General features: G+C 46.2%; 1 protein-coding gene across 3 annotated transcripts in view; it reads left to right on the top strand.

Annotated features, from left to right (window-relative positions):
- The first annotated feature begins 379 nt into the window (after positions 1–379).
- Positions 380–21,779, top strand: part of TXNDC15 (thioredoxin domain containing 15) — a 25,608-nt gene continuing 4,208 nt past the window's right edge. The window contains exons 1-4 of one of the 3 annotated variants that reach the window (XM_017871945.1): positions 380–1,119; positions 12,377–12,864; positions 18,551–18,714; positions 21,436–21,566. In XM_017871945.1, coding sequence (XP_017727434.1) covers positions 12,478–12,864; positions 18,551–18,714; positions 21,436–21,566 — 682 coding nt within the window. In that variant the 5' untranslated portion in view covers positions 380–1,119; positions 12,377–12,477. Of the gene's footprint in view, positions 1,167–1,194; positions 1,444–12,376; positions 12,865–18,550; positions 18,715–21,435; positions 21,567–21,779 lie in introns of those variants that run through there. The other 2 variants (XM_017871941.1, XM_017871942.1) reach the window with 2 other exon arrangements.

Raw genomic sequence — 21,779 nt, 5'->3', positions numbered from 1 at the left:
GCGGCCAAAAAACCCAGGTTCCCTTACCATTGCTATGTTAACCAATAGACTGATGTATTTTAAATCACTTTCTATTTTTCCAACCTTGTAAGTTTGAAAAGCTGCACTCTGCACTGATTTAGCACTGGTGGCTGCTTAAAAATTGCCTTGCCCTCCCCACCAAAATACCCTAATTACTGGTGTCATCCTCTCTATTCCGAGAATTTTCTCTTAAGACTCCTGCTCTGCGTGTTTGCTTGGGAAGGCAGAGCCCTGTCCTCATCTCCCCATCTATGCTTTCTTCATTCTAAGCCCTTTCCTATGTACTTCATGTTCGAGGTGGCTCCACCTCCACCATGAGCCAGAGCCAATGATGCTCATGGCCCCAACCACACTTAAAGATAGAGATTGCCCTGTAAGGTAAATCAGTTAAAATCAACCTCTCCTGCCCTGAGTTGATAGATAGGGTTAGGGTTGCCAGATATCACAAAGTTACAGGATGCTCAGTTGTAGGGTATATCCCTTATTCTATAAGGGTTATAGTAAAAAATATTCATTATGTGAAATTCAAATATAACTGGGTGTCAGGTATTCTATGTGGCAACCCTAGGTAGGGGAGTACGGGTAAGGCAAGAGATTAGAAGATTTGCAGCCTCCAAGGTTTCTGCATCTCGATGGGGCACTAGAAAGGAAGGCTTCTGGGCCTTTCTGGCTCTGGGAATGAAGCGTGGAAAACCCTCCTTACGCGGGCGCAGTGCTTCAAGCAGTCAAGTCCTGACTTCCGAGGGAAGAAAGGAGGCCATGGGCCTCTGCCAGAGCCCTGCTCTGGACTCCAGGGTCAGCAGAGTTCAAAACGACCTGCATCGTCTGGCGCTTAGCTCCTAATGGGGTCTCCAGTCCAGCGGCGACGGCCAGCGGCTAGACGCCATCCGCCCGACTCCAAGATGGCGCCCGCCACAGCTGCCAGGTGTTAAGATGGCGGCGCGGGGCCGCGCCCGCGCTCCCACACTCTCCTCCCCCAGCCTTCCTCGGGCTGGTAGCACGACTCGCGTAGCCGTTCGCAGGTTGCCTTTCGGCCTGGACAGTGGTCCTGGCTGCCGGTCGACGACCGCCCCGCGTCATGCGGCTCCTCGGCTGGTGGCAAGTACTGCTGTGGGTGCTAGGGCTTCCCGTCCGCGGCGTGGAGGGTGAGTGTGGGCCGGGGGCGGTGCATGAGATGACGGGGCGAGCTGAGGTCCACCCGGGCGACGCTCTGGACCTGCGCGAAGGCCGGCGGTGCGCGGCTCACCCCTTCCTGGCGTCCTCCCAGGCGCGTCTCCCCAACTTCTCTCCCCGCGCACCGCCTGCTCGTGGCCAGTGGAAAGGGGCCGGGGGGCGGAGGGCCGGTGGGCTGGAGCCTGGAGGTGGTTGGGCCGCGTTCAGGCCGCCTTCAGCTGGCGGCTGGTAGCCAAAAGGGACAGTGCGGTAAGTGCTGCTGAGGCACACCCTCTGGTGATGAGCACTTTATTATTAATAACATCATATCAAATACCGACATTTGTTGTGGCTGTATTAGGAGCCAGGAACTGTGCATCGTGCTTTATTTACATCATTATCCCATTTAATGCTCCCACAAACCCTCGGTTCCATTTAGTGTCTCCATTTCGCAAATGAAGATGCTGAGGCCCTGCCTAAGTTTGCGCTTCTGGTAAGTGGCAGAAGCCTGCCTCTGACGCCAAAGCCCACGCTGGAGTCCCCGCTGCTGGACCACTGTCTTAAGAGGCCACCCTTGTTCAATCGCTGCATGAAAAACAGACGAGAAACACGGGAGACTCCCGGTAACCCCCAGCTTGCCGGTGGGGAAGGCAGCCACCCTGGAGGCATGGCGAGGGTGGGGAGTGGAGGCCTTACTTTCATGCCCCTTCACCCCACTCCTCACAGTCCTGTTAAAGTCCAGACCCTCGGCCTTGCTTGTCATTCAGGCCTTAACAGGAACAGGCAGGTCTTTCTTTTCCCTGGGGTGTCCTGGATGGAGGCAGGATAGCAGAGGGTTGTGGAGAAGGGTGAGTCTTAGTAACACAATTACCATGAATGAAAGCACTCACTGTGTACCAGGTGCTGTGCTCAGTGCTTTACAAGCATCATCTTTTGGAATCTTTACTGTTTTGTTTTTGTTTTTTTAAGAGATGAAGGCTTGCTCTGTTGCCCAGGCTGGAGTGCAGTGGCTGATCATGGCTCGCTGCAGCCTTGAACTCCCGGGCTTAAGTGATCCTCCCACCTGTTTCCCAAAGTGCTGGGATTACAGATGTGAGCCACTGCTCCTGGTTTATGTAATTTTATTTTATTTTTATTTATTTTTTATTTTTTGAGGTGGAGTCTGGCTCTGTCGCCCAGGCTGGAGTGCAGTGGTGCCATCTTGGCTCACTGCAACCTCTGACTCCTGGGTTCAAGCGATTCTCATGTCTCAGCCTCCCAAGTAGCTGAGATTACAGGCGTCTGCCACCACACCCAGCTAATTTTTGTATTTTTAGTAGAGATGATGTTCTACCATGTTGGCCAGGCTGGTCTCGAACTCCTGACCTCAGGTGATCCACCCGCCTCAGCCTTCCAGAGTGCTGGGTTTATAGGCTTGAGCCACCGTGCCTGGCCTTAGTAATTTTTAAATGCATATGCAGTAGATGTTATTGTTCTCATTTTGTAGAAGTAAACTGAGACTCAGAGCCAGTAAGTCCTATGACAAGGTCATACAGCCAGAAGTTGAGGAGCCTTGATTCAAGCCCATGTTTGCCTGACTTCAGAGCCCAACCTCTGCATTTTCACTACACTCAACTGCCAGCCTCACAGAGGTGCTGGCATGTGTTGGATATCTTGTGTTTCAGCCCCTCCACCCTTCTCTGTGCCCTGTGTGGCTGTCCTGTGTGGAATAAATACCAACTGTCCTACCGTCTTCCTTCCATTGCATTGGAATGAGGGGAGAGTGAGGTCAGGGTATTGATGCTCTCCGCTCCCTCCCTGAGAGATTATTGCAGGCTGGCTTTGCCCCCAGTGGAAGGCATTGAATTCTAGAAAGCTGCCCTCTGTGTTACCCTTGATGTTTCAAGGTTTTGTGACTACTTCTCTCTCTGGACTCTTAAGGTCTGTGAGTGGTAGCTGGCTCCCCCTCTCCTGTTATTGGCCTTGGAGTTCCTTACCATTGCTTTTCATTTCTCTCCACCCAGCCTACACATTAGTGGTCCCTTCATTAAACTCTCCTCAACTTGCCCAAGTTAAATGTTCTGCTTCCTGGCAGAACCCTGGCTGATTCAGGGTTCAGCTTGGGTCTCTGGTCATCATGCTCAGGCCATGAATGGGGTGAAGACAGAAGGAACTTCACCCGCAGATTTCTTCTCAGAGTAGCTGAAAATATAAGATGTGTTTTGTTTGTTTGTTTTTTTAGCAGAGGATGCCACAGGCAGATTATGTTGGCCTCAGATGCTGAGGCCCTGAGAGACTAAACAACCTGGAGGTAGCAATGCTATCCAGGTGTCTAGGAATGGAAGCACACTCCTGGCTTCAATATCCTTATGCCAGTCTAACCTAGGTAGTCAGCTAGCAGATTCTTACTGAGCACTTATCATATGCTAAACACTATGCTGGGCACTGGGGATCCAGTGGTGAGTCAGAGCAGCAGGCCTTTGGGGAAGGCAGCCACTAAATAACTACAAATTACTAAGAAAATTGCAAGACTGAGAAATGCATCAAGGAGAGTCCCAGGGCATTTTTGGGAGCTGTAATGGGAGACCTCCCACCCTGGTCTGAGGGTCAGGGAATGTGTCCTTACAGAGGTGACATTTAGGGTGACATCTAAATGAGGAGGATAAAGGATTAAGCAGGAGGAAGCTTCCCAGCAGAGAAACAACCCTCAGGAAGGCTCTAAGGCAGGTGGGGATAGGGGGAGTATAAATGATCAGGGACTAGAGAGATCTGATGGCCACAGGTGAGAGTGCAGATAGAGGCCACACTGCGGCCTGGTAGCAGATGCATTCACAGGGTCGGGGAAGCTGCTGAAAGAGTTTTAGCAAGGGAGTGACATGATCAGATATGCCTTTTATCTTTCAGTTTCACTTGTATTGCTGTGTAGATCAGGGTCTGGAGTGGGGATAGCAGGCTGACCAGGGAGAACAGTTTAGCTGGCTACAGCAGTTGCCCAGACGAGAGCTGGCTGTGGCCTTTGCTGAGAAGTGTTAGTCGGGATGGGGAAAGTAGATGGATTGTGAATGTGTTTAGCAGGTAAATTTTTTTTTTTTTTTTTTGAGACAGAGTCTCACTCTTGTCACCCAGGCTGGAGTGCAGTGACACCATCTCAGCTCACTGCAACCTCCACCTCCTGGGTTCAAATGATTCTCCTGCCTCAGTCTCCCAAGTAGCTGGGATTACAGGTATGCATCACCACGCCTGGCTGATTTTTTTTTTTTTTTGAGATGGAGTTTTGCTCTTGTTGCTCAGGCTGGAGTGCAATGGCGTGATCTTGGCTCACTGCAACCTCTGCCTGCTGCGTTCAAGTGATTCTTCTGTCTCAGCCTCCTGAGTAGCTAGGATTACAGGCGCCTGTCACTATGCCTGGCTAATTTTTGGTATTTTTAGTAGAGATGGGGTTTCACCATGTTGGCCAGGCTGGTTTTGAACTCCTGACCTCAGGTGATCTGCCCGCGTTGGCCTCTCAAAGTGCTGGTATTACAGGCGTGAGCCACCACGCCCGGCCTAATTTTTGTATTTTTTAGTAGAGATGGGGTTTCACCATGTTGGCCAGGCTAGTCTCGAACTCCTGACCTCAGGTGATCTGCCCGCCTTGGCCTCCCAAAGTGCTGGTATTACAGGCGTGAGCCACCGCACCCGGCCTAATTTTTGTATTTTTTAGTAGAGATGGGGTTTCACCATGTTGGCCAGGCTGGTCTCGAGCTCCTGACCTCAAGTGATCTGCCTGCCTTGGCTTCCCAAAGTGTTAGGATTACAGGTATGAACCAGCAAGCCTGGCCTGCAGGTGAATTAATAGAACTTAGTTATTGTGTTATTGTGCCTTTCCATCTCTTTGAATTGTAAGCACCAGTCGTTGTCGTCATCATCGTCATCATCATCGTCATCAACATCACCACAGCCATTTATGGAGTGCTTAACCTACAGGAACCATACACATCTTTTCTCATTTAATCTTCACAGTAGCCTTGGAATTTTCTACATCTTGGTGGTATTGTCTCCATTTGCTAAATGAGCACACAGTATTGCCTATGGAAAATATGGATTGCTGTCCCTCCAACCCCTGGCTGTTTTTGGTCCCTCCTCATTTGGCTTTCCTGGGAGAAGCCATTGTGAAAACACCTGCAGCTGGTAAAGAGCCTTCTGAGAAAAGCTGGAAGGGTGTGAAGGTGCTGACCTAGGCTAGGGCTCCCTGGCAGAGTTGGCATGGTGCCCTCACACTTGTCCAGACAACTTCTTTGCTGCCAGTGATGCAATAATTATCACTTTATGTATAGCTCAAACTGCAGTCTCTTAAAAGGCACATTACCAGTTGGGTGCAGTGACTCATGCCTGTAGTTCCAGCACACTGGGAGGGAGGCCGAGGTGGGTGGATCATTTGAGGCCAAAAGTTTGAGACCAGTCTGGCCAACATGGTGAAACCCCATCTCTACTAAAAATAAGAAAAGTAGCCGGGTGTGGTGGTGTGCATCTGTAATCCCAGCTATTTGGGAGGCTGAGGCAGGAGAATCGCTTGAACCCGGGAGATGGAGGCTGCAGTGAGCTGAGATCATGCCACCGCGCTCCAGCCTGGGCAACAGAGCAAGACTTTGTCTCAAAGAAAAAACAACAAAAAAAGGCACATTAGCATGGGAGGGTTCAATGGCTGTCATATAGTATGACATTTTTGTCTTCTTGGGGAATAATTCAGTGTTTCTTTTCTTCCTAATTCCTAAATGAAAACACTGGTACCTGAAGGCGTAAGTTTTTTTGTTCCTAATCTGTACTGTGTGCTTAAATATTTTTGCAAGGTGCGGGGGGTGGAGGGGACAACACTCTTGAACTTAAAATACCAGCTCCATGCACCACTTACACTCCATTTTGATTTTGTGCAGGGGCTATCTGAGGGTGATCAGACAGAACCAGGTTATAACTTGTGCCCTGATTTTTTTCTCTTGAGGTTCTTCGTTTTGGCATTCTTCATTTACTTGTGGAACCTAGAATGTTGATTAGGTAGCAAGAGCAAATCTCTGTAGAGCTGCGGTGTTTGGGAGTAGGGTTGGACCCCGAACCTGGCATCCTTTCTTTTCCAGACTCTTAGCCTCTCTGGCTTCATTTCCTGCTTTGTCTTGTGGATGACACAGAAAACACGTGTGTTTGTTTTTTCTTCTGATCATACAGGCAATACACACTTATTAACCAAAGGCTACAGAAATAAAAGGCTATAGAAATTCTGCCAACGTGATCCCGCCACTCCACCGAATTGGCAAAGCCCCCTTCCCAGGCACCCAACCCCTTCTCTGGATCGTAGTCACAGAAGTGCTTGACCTTCTGCTAAAGACTCACTTTGCTGCCCAAGTCCTAAACTCTGTCCTATGTAACTTCCATTGCCACCTCTCCCTTCTTACCTGCTTTCTTTTTTTTGGATACAGAGTCTCGCTCTGTCGCCCAGGCTGGAATGCAGTGGTGTGATTCTCGGCTCACTGCAGCCTCCGCCTCCCAGGTTCAAGTGATTCTCCCGCCTCAGCCTCCCAAGTAGCTGGGATTACAGGTGCATGCCACTACGCCTGGCTAATTTTTGTATTTTTAGTACAGATGGGGTTTCACCATGTTGGCCAAGCTGGTCTTGAACTCCTGACCTCAAGGGATCTGCCCTCCTTGGCCTCCCAAAGTACTGGGATTACAGGTGTGAGCCACCGCACCCGGCCCCTTCTTACCTGCTTTCTCATCAGCTTTAGGTATCCTCAAATTGCTCCTGTGTTCCGAATACCAAAATAGAAACCTCCCTTAGTCTTCCCTGCCTGTAGCGAATCTACCCTACCTTCCTCGCCTCCTTTGTAGCTAGATTTTTGGAAAGAATTGTGTATATTTATCCATGTAGTACCATTTTGGGTTCTCTATTTCTTTATGTGGATCCATATTTCCAACTGTTAACATTTTTCTTCTGCTTGAAGGAGTTCCTTGAAGATTTTTGTTGGGTGGGTTTGCTGGCGATGAATTCTTTCAGCTTTTGTATGTCTGAAAACGGGAAAAAATTTTTTTTCCCCTTTTTTTTTTTTTTTTTTTTTTGAGATGGATTCTCGTCTGTAGCCCAGGCTGGATTGCAGTGGTACTATCTCAGGTCACTGCAACCTCTGCCTCCCGGGTTCAAGCGATTCTCTTGCCTCAGCCTCCCAAGTAGCTGGGATTACAGGCGCCCGCTACTATGCCTGGCTAATTTTTTTTTTGTATTTTTAGTAGATACGGGGTTTCACCATGTTGGCTAGGCTGTTCTGGAACTCCTGACCTCAAGTGATCCACCCACCTCGGTCTCCCAAAGTGCTGGGATTACAGGTGTGAGCCATTGTGCCCAGCCAAAAGAATTTTTTTTTCTTTTTTTTTGAGACGGAGTCTCACTCTGTTGCCCGGGCTGGAGTGCAGTGGCACAATCTCTCGGCTCACTGCAACCTCTGTCTCCTGGGTCTAAGTGATTCTCCTGCCTCAGCCTCCTGAGTAGCTGGGATTACTGACGTATGCCACCTTCATTTTTGAAAGATACTTTTTCTGTATACAGAATTCTAGATTTATAGGTTTTTTCTTCTCTGATGTTAATTTGCCATTAATCTCATGCAGTGCAGGTTTTTTAATCTCAGACATTGTAGTTTTTGTAGTCAGAGATGCCGCTCTGGCTTGCTTTGTTTTCAGTGAGAAACCTGTTGTTGTCCTTTGTTCCTCTCTACATGATGTTTTTTTCCCCCCCTCTGGCTGCTGTTAAGATTTTTTTCTTTGTAACTGGTTTTGAGCAATTTGATTGTGATGTGCTTTGTTGTAGTTCATTGAGTTTGGGTTTTGTTGAGTTTCTTGGATCTGTGGATTTATAGTTTTTACCAAGTTTGGAAAGTTTTTGGCTATGATTTCTTCAGATATTTTTCTGTTCCTCCATTCTCTTCTCTTGCCAGTACTCCAGTTATCTGTACATTAGGCCACTTGAAATTGTCCTACAGCCCACTGATGCTCTTAATTTCTTTCCATTCTTTTTTTTTCCTATGTGTTTCATTTTGGATAGGTTCTATTGCTGTCTTCAAGTTGACTATTTTCTTCTGCATTGTCTAATTTGCCATTAATCTCATACAGTGCAGTTTTCATCTCAGACAATGTAGTTATTGTAGTTTACATCTTTAAAAGTACGATTTGGGATGGGCGCGGTGGATTATGCCTATAATCCCAGGATTTGGGAGGCCAAGGCGGGTAGATCACTTGAGGCCAGGAGTTTGAGACCAGCCTGGCCAACATGGCAAAACCCCATCTCTAGCAAACATACAAAATAATTAGCCGGGTGCAGTGGCTCACGCCTGTAATCCTAGCTACTTGGGAGGCTGAGGTGGGAGAACTGCTTGAACCTGGGAGGTGGTTGTGCCACTGCACTCCAGCCTGGGTGACATTCATGAGACCCTGTCTCAAGAAAAAAGAAAAAAAAAAAAGGCCAGGCCTGGTACCTCAGTGGCTCACACCTGTAATCCCAGCACTTTGGGAGGCTGAGGTGGGCAGATCACTTGGGGCCAGGAGTTTGAGACCAACCTGGCCAATATGTTGAAACCCCATCTCTACTGAAAAATACAAAAATTAGCCGGGCGTGGTGGCAGGTGCCTGTAATCCCAGCTGCTTGGGAAGCTGAGGCAGGAGAATCCTTTGAACCTGGGAGGCAGAGGTTGCAGTGAGCCCACATCGTGTCACCGAACTCCAACCTGTGCAATAGAGGGAGACTCTATCTCAAAAAAAAAAAAAAAGAAAGAAAAAGGAAAGAAAGCCAGGCGCGGCAGGCTCACGCCTGCAATCCCAGCAGTTTGGGAGGCCAAGGCGGGAGGATCACCCAAGGTCAGGAATTCGAGACCAGCCTGGCCAACATGGTGAAACCCCATCTCCACTAAAATATATAAAAATTAGCCGGGTGTGGTGGCGGGCACCTGTAATCCCAGCTACTCGGGAGGCTGAGGCAGGAGAATTGCTTGAACCTGGGAGGCGGAGGCTGCAGTGAGCTGAGATCATGCCGCTGCACTCCAGCCTGGACAATAGAGCGAGACTCAGTCTCAAAAAGAAAAAAAAAAGGTACAGTTTGATCGTTTTATTTTTTATTTAGTTATTTTTTTGAGATGGGGGTCTCACTCTTTTGCCCAGGCTGGAGTGCAATGGCTTGATCTTGGCTCACTGCAACCTCTGCCTCCCAGGTCGATTTTATATTTTTTAATATCTTATATCTTGATATCTACTTTTCTTTTTGAATGTAATACAGTTATAATTATTGTTTTAATATCCTCGTCTGCTAATTCTGACATGGGTGCAAGTTCTGGGTCGGTGTTGCTTGATTGATTATTCTCATTATGTGTCCTATTTTCCTGCTTCTTTATATGTCTGATAAGTTTTTATTGGATGCCAGGCATGAATTTTACTTTGTTGAATGCTGGATATTTTAGATTCCCTATACCTATTCTTTTTTTTTCTTTCTCTGAGACGGAGTTTTGCTCTTGCTGTCCAGGCTGGAGTGCAATGGCACGATCTCTGCTCACTGGAACCTCCACCTCCTGGGTTCAAGCAATTCTCCTGCCTTAGCGTCCTGAGTAGCTGAAATTACAGGTGCCCGCCACCACGCATAGCTAATTTTTAGTATTTTGGTAGAGACGGGGTTTCACCATGTTGGTCAGGCTGGTCTCAAACTCCTGACCTCAGGTGGTCCACCCATCTTGGCCTCCCAAATTGCTGGGACTACGGGCGTGAGCCACCGTGCCTGACCCCCTATATGTATTCTCGAGCTTTGTTCTGGGGTACAGTTAAGTTACTTGAGAACAGCTTGATTCTTTCGGGTTTTGCTTTTAAGCAAGCAAGCTATATTTTCTTTAGGGTTAATAGTGTCCCACTACTGAGGCAGGGCCTTTTGTATACTCTACTCAGTGCCCTGTGAATTACGAAGTTTTCCAGTCTAGCTGGTAAGAAGAGGTACCATTCCCTGCTCTGAGTGAATGTTGGATACTGTTCCTTTTCATCCTTTCTAATAGTTCTTTCTCTGGCATTGGGTAGTTTACTCACATGCATGTACTGACCAGTACCCTGCTGTATACTTAGCAGGGGGCCTCTACAGATCTCTGGAGTCCCCTCTCTATATAGCTCATCTGCAGTATTCTGTTTTGCAAACTATTGCTTCTTGGTCTCCTTGGACTCTTAGCTCTCTCCATCTCTTCAACTGGGAGAGTCTGCTGGGCTCTGCCGGGATTTCCCCTCCTTGAGCCACAGTGGGAACGCTGTCAAGGCAGTAAGTTGGAGCAGTTGTAGGGTTCTCTTCATTTGTCACCTGTTTCTCGGATGTCACAATCCTCTGTTGCCTGATAACTAATTTCCTGAAACTGTTGTTTTATATATATTATCTGTTTATTTGGTTGTTTCGGGAGGGATGGTAAATCTGGTTCTTGTTACTCCATCTTGGCCAGAAGCAGAATTCCCAGATAATGTTTTTGAATCTCTGAATGAATCCACAGAGCTCTATGCCCTAGTGTGAGGTAGATCCGTTGGGTAACTGTAGTTCATAATAGCCTACTGTATATTTCAAAATAGCTAGAAGAGAAGAATTTGAATGATTCTAGCATGAAGAAAAGACAAATATTTAAGGTGATGGATATCCCCAATGCATTGATCTGATCTTTACAAATTGCATGAATATATTATCACATGTGCTTTGAAACTATGTACATCTATTATGCATCAGCAACAACAAAAAACTCTACAGGGATATTCTTTGAGATCTTATACAAATGTGCATACCTTAGGAAGCCCCCAGACCTTCCCAACTTTGAAGTCAGTTGGTCACTGACACTCCAGTGACATGCTGTGGGCACGCAGAGCTCATCACCCAGCCGGTGGTTTCCTAACCACATGGTGAGGTTTCCTGAGGGCTGCTGGCCTCATTGGTTTCTGCTGGTTGGTCCCTGGCACAAAGTCTGGCAGCTGGTGTTGAGTTGATAAGAGTTGGAGGGCAGGAGGCATTGCTACGGAGGTGAGTGGAGATGGGTAAATGGATGTATGAGACTGCCTGGGACTCTTCCATTATCTGAGCATTATGCTCAAGATCCACCTTCTAGCTCCAAAGTGGGAGAAAGTTCTCTTCTTCTTCCTCCTGCTGCTGCCTCTGCACTGCCAAACCCATCTCCCAGCACTCCCAAGGGTAGCAGGCAGGAGAGCAGAGTCCAGTTGTTAGAGGCTACCTCAGGAAGGAGCTGCTGTGTAGCTTGAGCAGTTCTTCAGGCATTTTGGCTCAGCATCCCTGAGGTATCATGGCAGGGGGCCTATGGCTCGTTCTGGAGTAGCAGCCAGAAGACTTTGCTCCCAGACTTGGCTTTGCTGCTTACTATCTGTGTGCCATCGGACACTGTGCTGAGCCTCTCTGTGCCTTGCCTAGTTACCTGTTCAGTGGGCTTGATAATCCTTGTCTTGCCCATCTCACAGAATGGTTATAATGTGTGCAAAGATGCTTTGCTCTAGTAGAATCTTGCATAAAACTATGATCATTTTCTTGGATACTATCAAACAAATGAAAATCTTATCAAAAAATGTAAGTGTTTATATTCTGTTTTCCTAATTAGATATCTAACTGGGATGTTTTTGGTTATGATCCACATGGCAAGCAGCAAGTTTAGGGCAGAGCTGTGTGTTTGTCTATTATTTGACATTCATTATTTTGTTTGTTTTTTGAGACGGAGTCTTGCTCTGTCACCCAGACTGAAGTGCAGTGGCACAGTCTTGGCTCACTGCAACCTCCGCCTCTAGGTTCAAGCAATCCCCTTGCCTCAGCCTCCCTAGTAGCTGGGATTACAGGTGCCTGCCACCATGCCCAGCTAATTTTTACATTTTTAATAGAGACAGGGTTTCTCCATGTTGGCCAGGCTAGTCTTGAATTCCTGACCTCAAGTGATCCGCCTGCCTTGGGGCCTCCCAAAGTGCTAGGATTACAGGCGTGAGCCACCGTGCCCGGCCTTCTTTGACATTCATTAATCTATTAATAGTACCTGCTCGTGACCTTCTTCCTAACCTGGGAAATGGTGGGTAGCTCTCTGATAGTTTAACGAAAGGAGACCTTTTTGTCTCCAGAGGGGAAAATTTCATGTTAGAGGGGAACTATAATTCTTTGGGGTTCATTTGTTTTGAAGTCAAGTATGACTCTGAATGTGCTGGCATGTTTTAGTTGCAGAGGAAAGTGGTCGCTTATGGTCAGACGAGCAGCCTGCTCACCCTCTTCAGGTGGGGGCTGTGTACCTGGGTGAGGAGGAGCTCCTACATGACCCGATGGGCCAGGACAGGGCGGCAGAAGAGGCCAATGCGGTGCTGGGGCTGGACACTCAAGGCGATCACATGGTGATGCTGTCTGTGATTCCTGGGGAAGCTGAGGACAAAGTGAGTTCAGAGCCTAGCGGCGGCACCTGTGGCGCTGGAGGAGAGGAGGACTCAAGGTGCAACCTCCGAGAGAGCCTTTTTTCTCTGGATGGTGCTGGAGCACACTTCCTGGATAGAGAAGAGGAGTATTACACAGAGCCAGAAGTGGCGGAATCGGACGCAGCCCCGACAGAGGACTCCAATAACACTGAAAGTCTGAAATCCCCAAAGGTGAACTGTGAGGAGAGAAACATTACTGGATTAGAAAATTTCACTCTGAAAATTTTAAATATGTCACAGGTAAGGAAACATCATTTAGTGCTTTTCTCCTTTTCAGTACATTTATTTTATGATTAATACCCTATCAACTTTGAAATGGAAAGTCATGATCTTGATCATATTGTAAGCGAGATAGCATTTAATGGCTGCTTTAGTGAAAATCGACTTTGCCTCTGTGATGTTTATAGGGAAATGAGGAGATATAACTAGTGTTGATTATGCTTTTCAGGTGGCCTAAACCTAGTTATCCTTGGGCCAGTCCCAACACCAAACCTCATGATAAAAATCCCAGTGGACAGATCATTGCTTGGCACCAAAATCATAGCGTTCTTTTTCTTTTTGAGACAGAGTTTTGATCTTGTCACCTAGGCTGGAGTGCAATGGCATGATCTTGGCTCACTGCAACTTCTGCCTCCTGAGTTCAAATGATTTTCCTGCCTTAGTCTTCTGTGTAGCTGGGATTACAAGCATGCACCACCATGTCTGGCTAATTTTGTATTTTTAGTAGTAATGGGTTTCACCATGTTGGCGAGGCTGGTCTCAAACTCCTGACCTCAGGTAATCCACCCACCTCGGCTTCCCAAAGTGCTGGAACTACAGGCATGAGCCACCATGCCCGGCCATTTTTCTTCTTCTAAATGAAATATTTATTTATTATACAGGCAACTTAAACATATCTGGATTACTAAAATGATAATTTACCATTATTTAGTAATGCCCCTGGAAAATATGTTATATTGATGAAAAGTTTCTCTTTCATCAATGACTGACAGTTTCTGTGGGGTGGTTCTGAAAACAGAAGGGTAGGATGCATTCACGCTGCTTATGTAAGACAGGTAAATCCTGACTCTAAGAGCTGTGATTGCTTGTTGTCAATGAGGGCACAGCACCTTTAGTGCACATAGCTCCTCCAAGGGCAGTGCTTGGCGCTGGCTTTGCATCCACTCTTGAGTGCCTGTAGATGCTGCGGTCTATGGGACTCTCACAGGTGTCACTCACATGACTGGGAGAGAGCAGTTTAAACAGTCTGAGTTATGGATTACACAGGTGGTGGCAGGGATGGTGTACTCTTTTTCTTTTTTTGAGATCGAGTCTCACTGTGTCCCCCAGGCTGGAGTGCAATGGGAGGATCTGGGTTCACTACAACCTCTGCCTCCTGGGTTCAAGTGGTTCTACTGCCTCAGCCTCCCGAGTAGTTGGGATTATGGGCACATGCCACCACGCCTGGCTAATTTTTGTAATTTTAGTGGAAACGAGGTTTTACCATGTTGGCCAGGCTGGTCTCAAACTCCTGACTTCAACTGATTTGCCCGCTTTGGCCTCCCAGAGTGTTGGGATTACAGATGTGAGACACTGCGGCTTGCTAGAACAGTGTGCTCTTTAATTGATCTAACCTTTGGCCAAATACATCGATATGACTGCTTAGTTCAGACTTAGCTCTGCTGAGATGATAGTTTGAATCTGAGATCATAGTCCTCTAATAATTCCATTTTAGATGGTTTGAGATGCACAATTCAAAGGTGGGGGCAATTGCCCAGACCCTGTGAGTACTTAGTGCAGGCATTCCTCAAAGATACTACAGGTTTGGTTCCAGACCACTGTGATAAAGCAAATATTGCAGTGTAGCAAATCACATGAGTTTTTTGGTTTCCCAGTGCATACAGAAGTCATACTATATTGTAGTTTATTAAGTATGCAGTAGCATTATGTTTAAAAAATGTAGATACCTTAATTTAAAAATACTTTACTACTAAAAAATGCTAACGAGCACTTGAGGCTTCAGTGAGTTGTAATCTTTTTGTTGGTAGAGGGTCTTGCCTTGATGTTGATGGCTGCTGACTGATCAGGATGGTAGTTAGTGACGGTTGGGGTGGCTCTGGCAATTTCTTTGAGACAAGAGTATTGCTCTGTCACCCAGGCTGGAGTGCGGTGGCGAGACCATGGCTCACTGCAGCCTTGACCTCCCAGGCTCAAGTGATCCTCCCAGCTCAGCCTCCCGAGTAGCTGGGAATACAGGCATGTGCCAGCATATCTGGCTAATTTTTTTCTTTTTTTTGTAGAGATGAGGTCAAACTATGTTGCATAGGCTGGTCTCAAACTCCTGGGCTCAAGTGATCCTCCTGTGTTGGCCTCCCAAAGTGTTGTGAGTTGTGAACCACCATGCCTGGCCCACAGTTTATCTCTTTCTTTTTCTTTTTCTTTTTTCTTTTTTTTGAGATGGAGTCTCACTCTGTCAACCAGGCAGGAGTGCAGTGGCCTGATCTCAGCTCACTGCAACCTCCGTCTACCAGGTTCGAGCTATTCTCCCACTGCAACCTCTCGCCAAGTAGCTGGGATTAGAAGTGTGCACCACATGCCCAGCTAATTTTTGTATTTTTAGTAGAGACAGGGTTTCACCATGTTGGCCAGGCTGGTCTCGAACTCCTGACCTCAAGTGATCTGCCCACCTTGGCCTTCCAAAGTGCTGGGATTACAGGCAGGAGACACCACGCCTGGCCTGTGGCCCACAGTTTCTTAAGACAACATTGAAGTTTGCCACACTGATTGATTCTTCTTTCATGAAAGAATTCTCTGTAGCATGCAGTGCTGTTTGATAGCATTTTACCCACAGTAGAACTTCTTTCAAATTTGGAGTCAGCCGGGCGTGGTGGCTCAAGCCTGTAATCCCAGCACTTTGGGAGGCTGAGACGGGCGGATCACGAGGTCAGGAGATCGAGACCATCCTGGCTAACACGGTGAAACCCCGTCTCTACTAAAATACAAAACTAGCCGGGCGAGGTGGGGGGCGCCTGTAGTCCCAGCTACTCGGGAGGCTAAGGCAGGAGAATGGCGTAAACCTGGGAGGCGGAGCTTGCAGTGAGCTGAGATCTGGCCACTGCACTCCAGTCCGGGCGACAGAGCGAGACTCCGCCTCAAAAAAAAAAAAAAAAAAGCAACTCCTCATCTCTTCAAGTTTTATCATGAGATTGTAGCAATTCAATCCTATTTTCAGACTCCACTTCTAATCCTAGTTTTCTTGCTATTTCTATCACATCTGCAATTCCACCCTCCATTGAAGTCTTGAACTCCTCAACGGTCATCCATGAGGGTTGGAGTCAGCTTATTCCAAATGCCTGTTAATGTTGATATTTTGACCACCTCCCATGAATCACAAATGTTTTTAAAGTCATCTAGAATGGTAAATCATTTCCAGAAGGTTTTCAGTTTATTTTGCCAAATCCATCAGAGGAATTGCTATCTATGGCAACTATAGCCTTATGAAATATATTTCTTAAATAATAAGAGTTAAAAGTTGAAATCCCCCCTTGATTCATGGGCTGCAGAATGGATACTGTGTTAGCAGGCCTGAAAACAACATTCATCTGCTTGTGCATCTCCACCAGAACTCTTGGGTGACCAGAGGCATTGTCAATGAGTGTAATATTTTGAAAGGAATCTTTTTTTCTGAGCAGTCGGTCTCAACATTGGGCCTAAAATACTCAGGAAACCATGCTGTAAGCAGATATATTGTCATCCAGGTTTTGTTGCTCCTTTTCTAGAGTACTGGCAAAGTAAATTTAGCATAATTTTTAAAGGCCCTCGGATTTTCAGAATGGGCAATGAGCAATGAGCATTGGCCCTGCGGTTGCTCATACCTGTAATCCCAGTACTTTCAGAGGCCAAGGTGGGTGGATTGCTTAAACCTAGGAGTTCCAGACCAGCCTGGGGAACATGGTGAAACCCTGTCTCTACAAAAACTACAAACATTTGCCAGGCGTGGTGGTGGGCACCAGCTACTTGGGAGACTGAGGCAGGATTGCTTGAACCCAGGAGGTTGAGGCTGCCGTGAGCCATGATTATGCCACTGTACTCCAGCCTGGGTGACAGAGCAAGACCTTGTCAAATAAATAAATAAATAAGACTTATTGTCAAATAAATAAATAAGACACCAGCTGCACTGGCCTCTAAAAAGAGTCCGTCTGTCCTTTGAAGCCAGGCATTGACATCTCTTGTCTAGCTATGAAAGTCTTAGAAGCCATGTTATTCCGATAGAAGGCTGTTTTATCTACATGAAAACTGGTTATTGAGTATAGCCACCTTCATCAATTCTCTTAGCTAGATGTTCTGGGTAAGTTGTTGCAGCTTCTCTTTTTTTTTTCATTGGTCTTTGATGTTAGTATGTTGTAGCTTCTCTATCAGCACTTGCTGCCTCACCTTGCACTTTTTTTTTTTTTTGAGACGGAGTCTCGCTCTGTCACCCAGGCTGGAGTGCAGTGGCCGGACCTCAGCTCACTGCAAGCTCCACCTCCCGGGTTCACGCCATTCTCCTGCCTCAGCCTCCCGAGTAGCTGGGACTACAGGCGCCCGCCACCTCGCCCGGCTAATTTTTTTTTTTATTTTTTAGTAGAGACGGGGTTTCACCGTGTTAGCCAGGATGGTCTCGATCTCCTGACCTCGTGATCCGCCCGTCTCGGCCTCCCAAAGTGCTGGGATTACAGGCTTGAGCCACCGCGCCCGGCCTCACCTTGCACTTTTATGTTCTAGAGACAGCTTCTTTCTCAAACCTCATGAGCCAACCCCAGCTAACTTCAGACTTTTCCTCTGCAGCTTCCTCACTTCTCTCAGCCTTTGTAGAATTGAAGAGAGTTAGGGCCTTGCTCTGGATTTAGGCTTTGGCTTAAATATTGTGACTGGTTTGATCTTCTATCCATAGCATTAGGATTTTCTCCATTGCATTTTCTCCATGAGCAATAACGCTGTTTTGCTTTCTTATCATTTGTGTATTCACTGAGTAGCACTTATTTTATTTTATTTTATTTTAAGTATCAGAGGTCACTGCACTGGATGGAGTAGCACATTGACTTCCTTTAAAAACTTTTCCTTTGCATTTATAACGTGGCTGTTTGGTGTAAGAGGCCTAGCTGTCAGCCTGTATCCTATGTTGGCATTCGGCATGGCTTCCTCACTAAGCTTAATCAATCATTTTTGGCTTTGATTTAAAATGAGAGCTGTGCAACTCTTCCTTTCACTTAAACAGAGGCCACTGTAGGGTTATTAATTCATCTAATTTCAATATTGTTATGTCTGAGGGAGAGGCCAGAGGAGAGGGAGAGAGATGTGGAACAGCTGGTCGGTGGATAAAGTTCACTATCTTCTATGGGTACAGCTTGTGGCACCCCAAAACAATGACAACAGTAACATCAAAGATACTGGTCATAGATCACCATAACAGATATAATAATAATGAAAAACTTTGAAATATTGCAAGAATTACCACAATGTGACACAGACACAAAATTGAGCACATGCTATTGGAAAACTTACTCGATGCAGTGTTGCCACAAACCTTCAATCTGCACAAAATGCAATGTCTGCAAAGTGCAGTGGAGTGAAATGCAGTCAAATGAGGTATGCCTGTATTTGAAATTATAAATTATGAAAAATATTAAAATAACTGTTGTAATATTAGGAAAGTGCAGAGGAAAGTTTAAAACTTTCTGCTTAATTCAGCAGGACTTAAAAAAAGTGATAGTTTTTGATCATACTTTTTTGCTGATTCCTGGATTCATATGGTTCAAAATCCAAAAGGCTCCTGAGGGTCCCTCCTCTCGCTGCTCCCACCCACCCGTTCCTCTCCCTGGAGCAGCAGTGTGTCCTGTTTCTTGGGTATCCTTTCAGAAAAATGTACTGTTACTGCTGACTTTAACGCTTGTTTCTTTTACCACAGGACCTTATGGATTTTCTGAACCCAAACGGTAGTGACTGCACCCTAGTCCTGTTTTACACCCCGTGGTGCCGCTTTTCTGCCAATTTGGCCCCTCACTTTAACTCTCTGCCCCGGGCATTTCCAGCTCTTCACTTTTTGGCACTGGATGCATCTCAGCATAGCAGGTATCTTCAGTTGGTGGGGTTTACGTCCATCCTCCTGCCTGCCTGCCTGATGGTTGCAGTTATTTGGAGGTCCTAATTAGTTAAGTTAGAAGCAGAGGAGGGGGGCATGAGCTTTGTCCTGGGATTGAAGGCAAGGCAAGAGTGAATATTGAGGATTGTCATACTCCTGAGGGAGCTGTCACTTTGTGGAGGCCCTTTAAAGAAAGTGGGCTGTTCTCTGTGTGGTGGATGTAAAGGTGGCAGGTGATAGCACCTGATGGCAGGGGAGGGGCCAGAAGACTTTTGAGGGCTGTAGCCAGACCGAATCAGCACAATTGGTATCACAGTGGGATATTCCTTTGTGACTTTAACGCGCAGGTTCAATCCCCATCCCAAGCGCCTAATTCCCAGCATCCCTGTTTTGTGTCTACTCAGGATTTCTTCCTTTCCTTTTCTTTTTCTTTCCTTCTTTTCCCTTTTCCTCTTTCCTTCTTTCTTTCCTCCGTACTTATTCTTGCAGTCATGTTCTGTAGTAGGCACTCGATCAAGTAATGAATTAATTTAGCTCTTTAACATGACATTTAGCTTTGTTTTGTATTTCTTGTGTATCAATCACTGGGTTTTTGTCCAGGCTGGCCTTGAACGCCTGGGCTCAAGGGATCCTCCTGACTTAACCTCCTGAGTAGTAGGACTAAAGCCATGCGCCACCATGACAGGCTTGTCTTTTTTTTTTTTTTTTTTTTTTTTTTTTTTTTGAGGTGGAATCTCGCTCTGTCACCCAGGCTGGAGTGCAATGGTGTGATCTTGGCTCACTGCAACCTCCGCCTCCTGGGTTCAAGTGATTCTCCTGCCTCAGCCTCCTGAGTAGCTGGGATTACAGGCACCTGCCACCATGCGTGGCTAATTTTGTATTTTTAGTAGAGACGGGGTTTCACCATGTTGGCCAGGCTGGTCTCAAACTCCTGACCTCGTGATCCGCCCGCCGCGGCCTCCCAAAGTGCTGGGATGACAGGCGTGAGCCACTGTGCCTGGCCGAGGTCTGTCTTTTTTAAATGTTTAGTAAAGTAAGTTACAGAGAACTTTGTTGAGATGGTATATGTTTCTCCTAAGTGCCGCGATTGTGCATGAGTTATAAACTGTTCTTCTCTTCCAAATCAGATGCTTCTTAGCAGGTCAGCCTCAACAAGGAGGTTGTGTGTAAATAAATCTAGAACATCTGAAAAATGGTCACTTGGTGGTAAAATGAAGTTGAGTAAACTTCTGTTACTCTGTACTTGAGGCCAGGTGCAGTGGCTCACACCTGTAATCCCATCACTGAGAGGCCGAGGTAGAAGGATCACTTGAGCCCAAGAGTTTGAGACCAGCCTGGACAAAATGGCAGAACCCCATCTCTACAAAAAAAAAAAAAAAATACAAAAAATTGACTGAGGATGGTGGCACACACGTGTGGTACCCCAGCTACTTGGGAGGCTGAGGTGGAAGGATTGCCTGAGCCCAGGGAGGTCAAGGTCACAGTGAGCCATGATCCTGCCACTGTACTCCAGCCTGGGTGACAGAGTGAGACTGTACTCCAGCCTGGGCGACAGAGTGAGACCCTGTCTCAAAAAAAAAAAAAAAAAAAAAAAAAAAAATTGTATTCCACTGATTTTCATTGTGGGAATATAATTGCCAATGTTTACCTGAAACTGTTGATGGAGAAAGAAATGGCTCAACAAATGAGTAATTTTCATATAGGCTTCTGGGTGATATCTAAGTGACTGGGCCCAAGGGAGCAGACTGATTGGAAGGACAGATCACGTCAGTGTCAGCTTTGGTGGGGCCTCCACTGCCCCCAGGCATACTCAGTGCTCTTTGGTTCTGGGTCTCACACTGTCCCTCCTGCCTCTCCCACAACTCCCTCCCCAACCTGCTTTCTTCTTTTTTCCTTCAGCTCCATGTTGTACCTGGTATGGCACCTTAATTATGGAGACTAAGGCTCTTGCGCTTATTATATGGGCTGGGACATGTTTGCTGCTTATGTTAATATTTAAGTTACAGTATGTATACAAAAGAAAAAATTCCCGGTTATACAATATTACTATTTTACTAATGGGGAAAACTGAGGCTTAGCGAGGTTAAATAATCTGCCCAGAGTTCACACTGGTTCAGTGGCAGAACTGAGGCTTCAACCCAGAGTGTTTTGACTTGGGAGCTTATCACCACTAGTCTGTATTATGTAAAGGTGAAATAAGCCCCCTCAGTTATATTACTTCCAAACAAGTCATCCTGCCCTAATTGTGAACATCCTGGTGTGTTTGTTGGATCATATACTCCTTTGTGCCAGCTTACCAAACTAATTGCCTACTGTAAGTTGATCTTTTTTTGAGGGACAGGGATGGGCATTCTGAAGAGTTGGAAATTTTTTCTGTCAAGTAAATTGACACAGTGTGCTTTGTCCATGAATTAGAGTTTTCTGGTCTGGTTTGTGTAGACATGAACTTAACTAGTGGAATAACTGTGCCATGGGTAGATCCATATTATAATTGAAGGCAACTCAGATTGCAGAAAAGGAGTGCCCCCAGCCATGACCCATAAGCAAAGAGATCAGAAACAAATGAAAAAGCCGAAAGTTTCAAGTGTCAGAAATCTCCGTAGGTCACATGCAACTTCCTCATTTATTTTTGTCCATTCTGAGATGGTAATTGTATGAGAAAGCCCTCTATTAATAATGAATTCAGGTTTTTTCACTTCTTTCTCTTGTAGCCTTTCTACCAGGTTTGGCACCGTAGCTGTTCCTAATATTTTATTATTTCAAGGAGCTAAACCAATGGCTAGATTTAATCATACAGATCGAACACTGGAAACACTGAAAATCTTCATTTTTAATCAGACAGGTATGTGGAAGTAATGTGCTAAGGAAGAAGATATTCTATTGCTGGGGGTCTGTGCCTTCTGTGGGTTCTGATCTGCTATAATCCTTAAGTGAAGGATTCAAGACTGACTGAGTTGTAAAACCGCTCTTCTAATGAACTGTTATAATCCTGTTAAATACTTCCCAATCAGTATGAAGCTTAACATGAATAGGTAATTTTAATTATTATAGATAC

Source organism: Rhinopithecus bieti, unplaced genomic scaffold (assembly GCF_001698545.2).
Source record: "Rhinopithecus bieti isolate Rb0 unplaced genomic scaffold, ASM169854v2 scaffold_5889, whole genome shotgun sequence".
NCBI classification, from domain to species: domain Eukaryota; kingdom Metazoa; phylum Chordata; class Mammalia; order Primates; family Cercopithecidae; genus Rhinopithecus; species Rhinopithecus bieti.
Note: the sequence above shows the minus strand (reverse complement) of the source record. Positions and strands in the feature narration are given on the sequence as shown.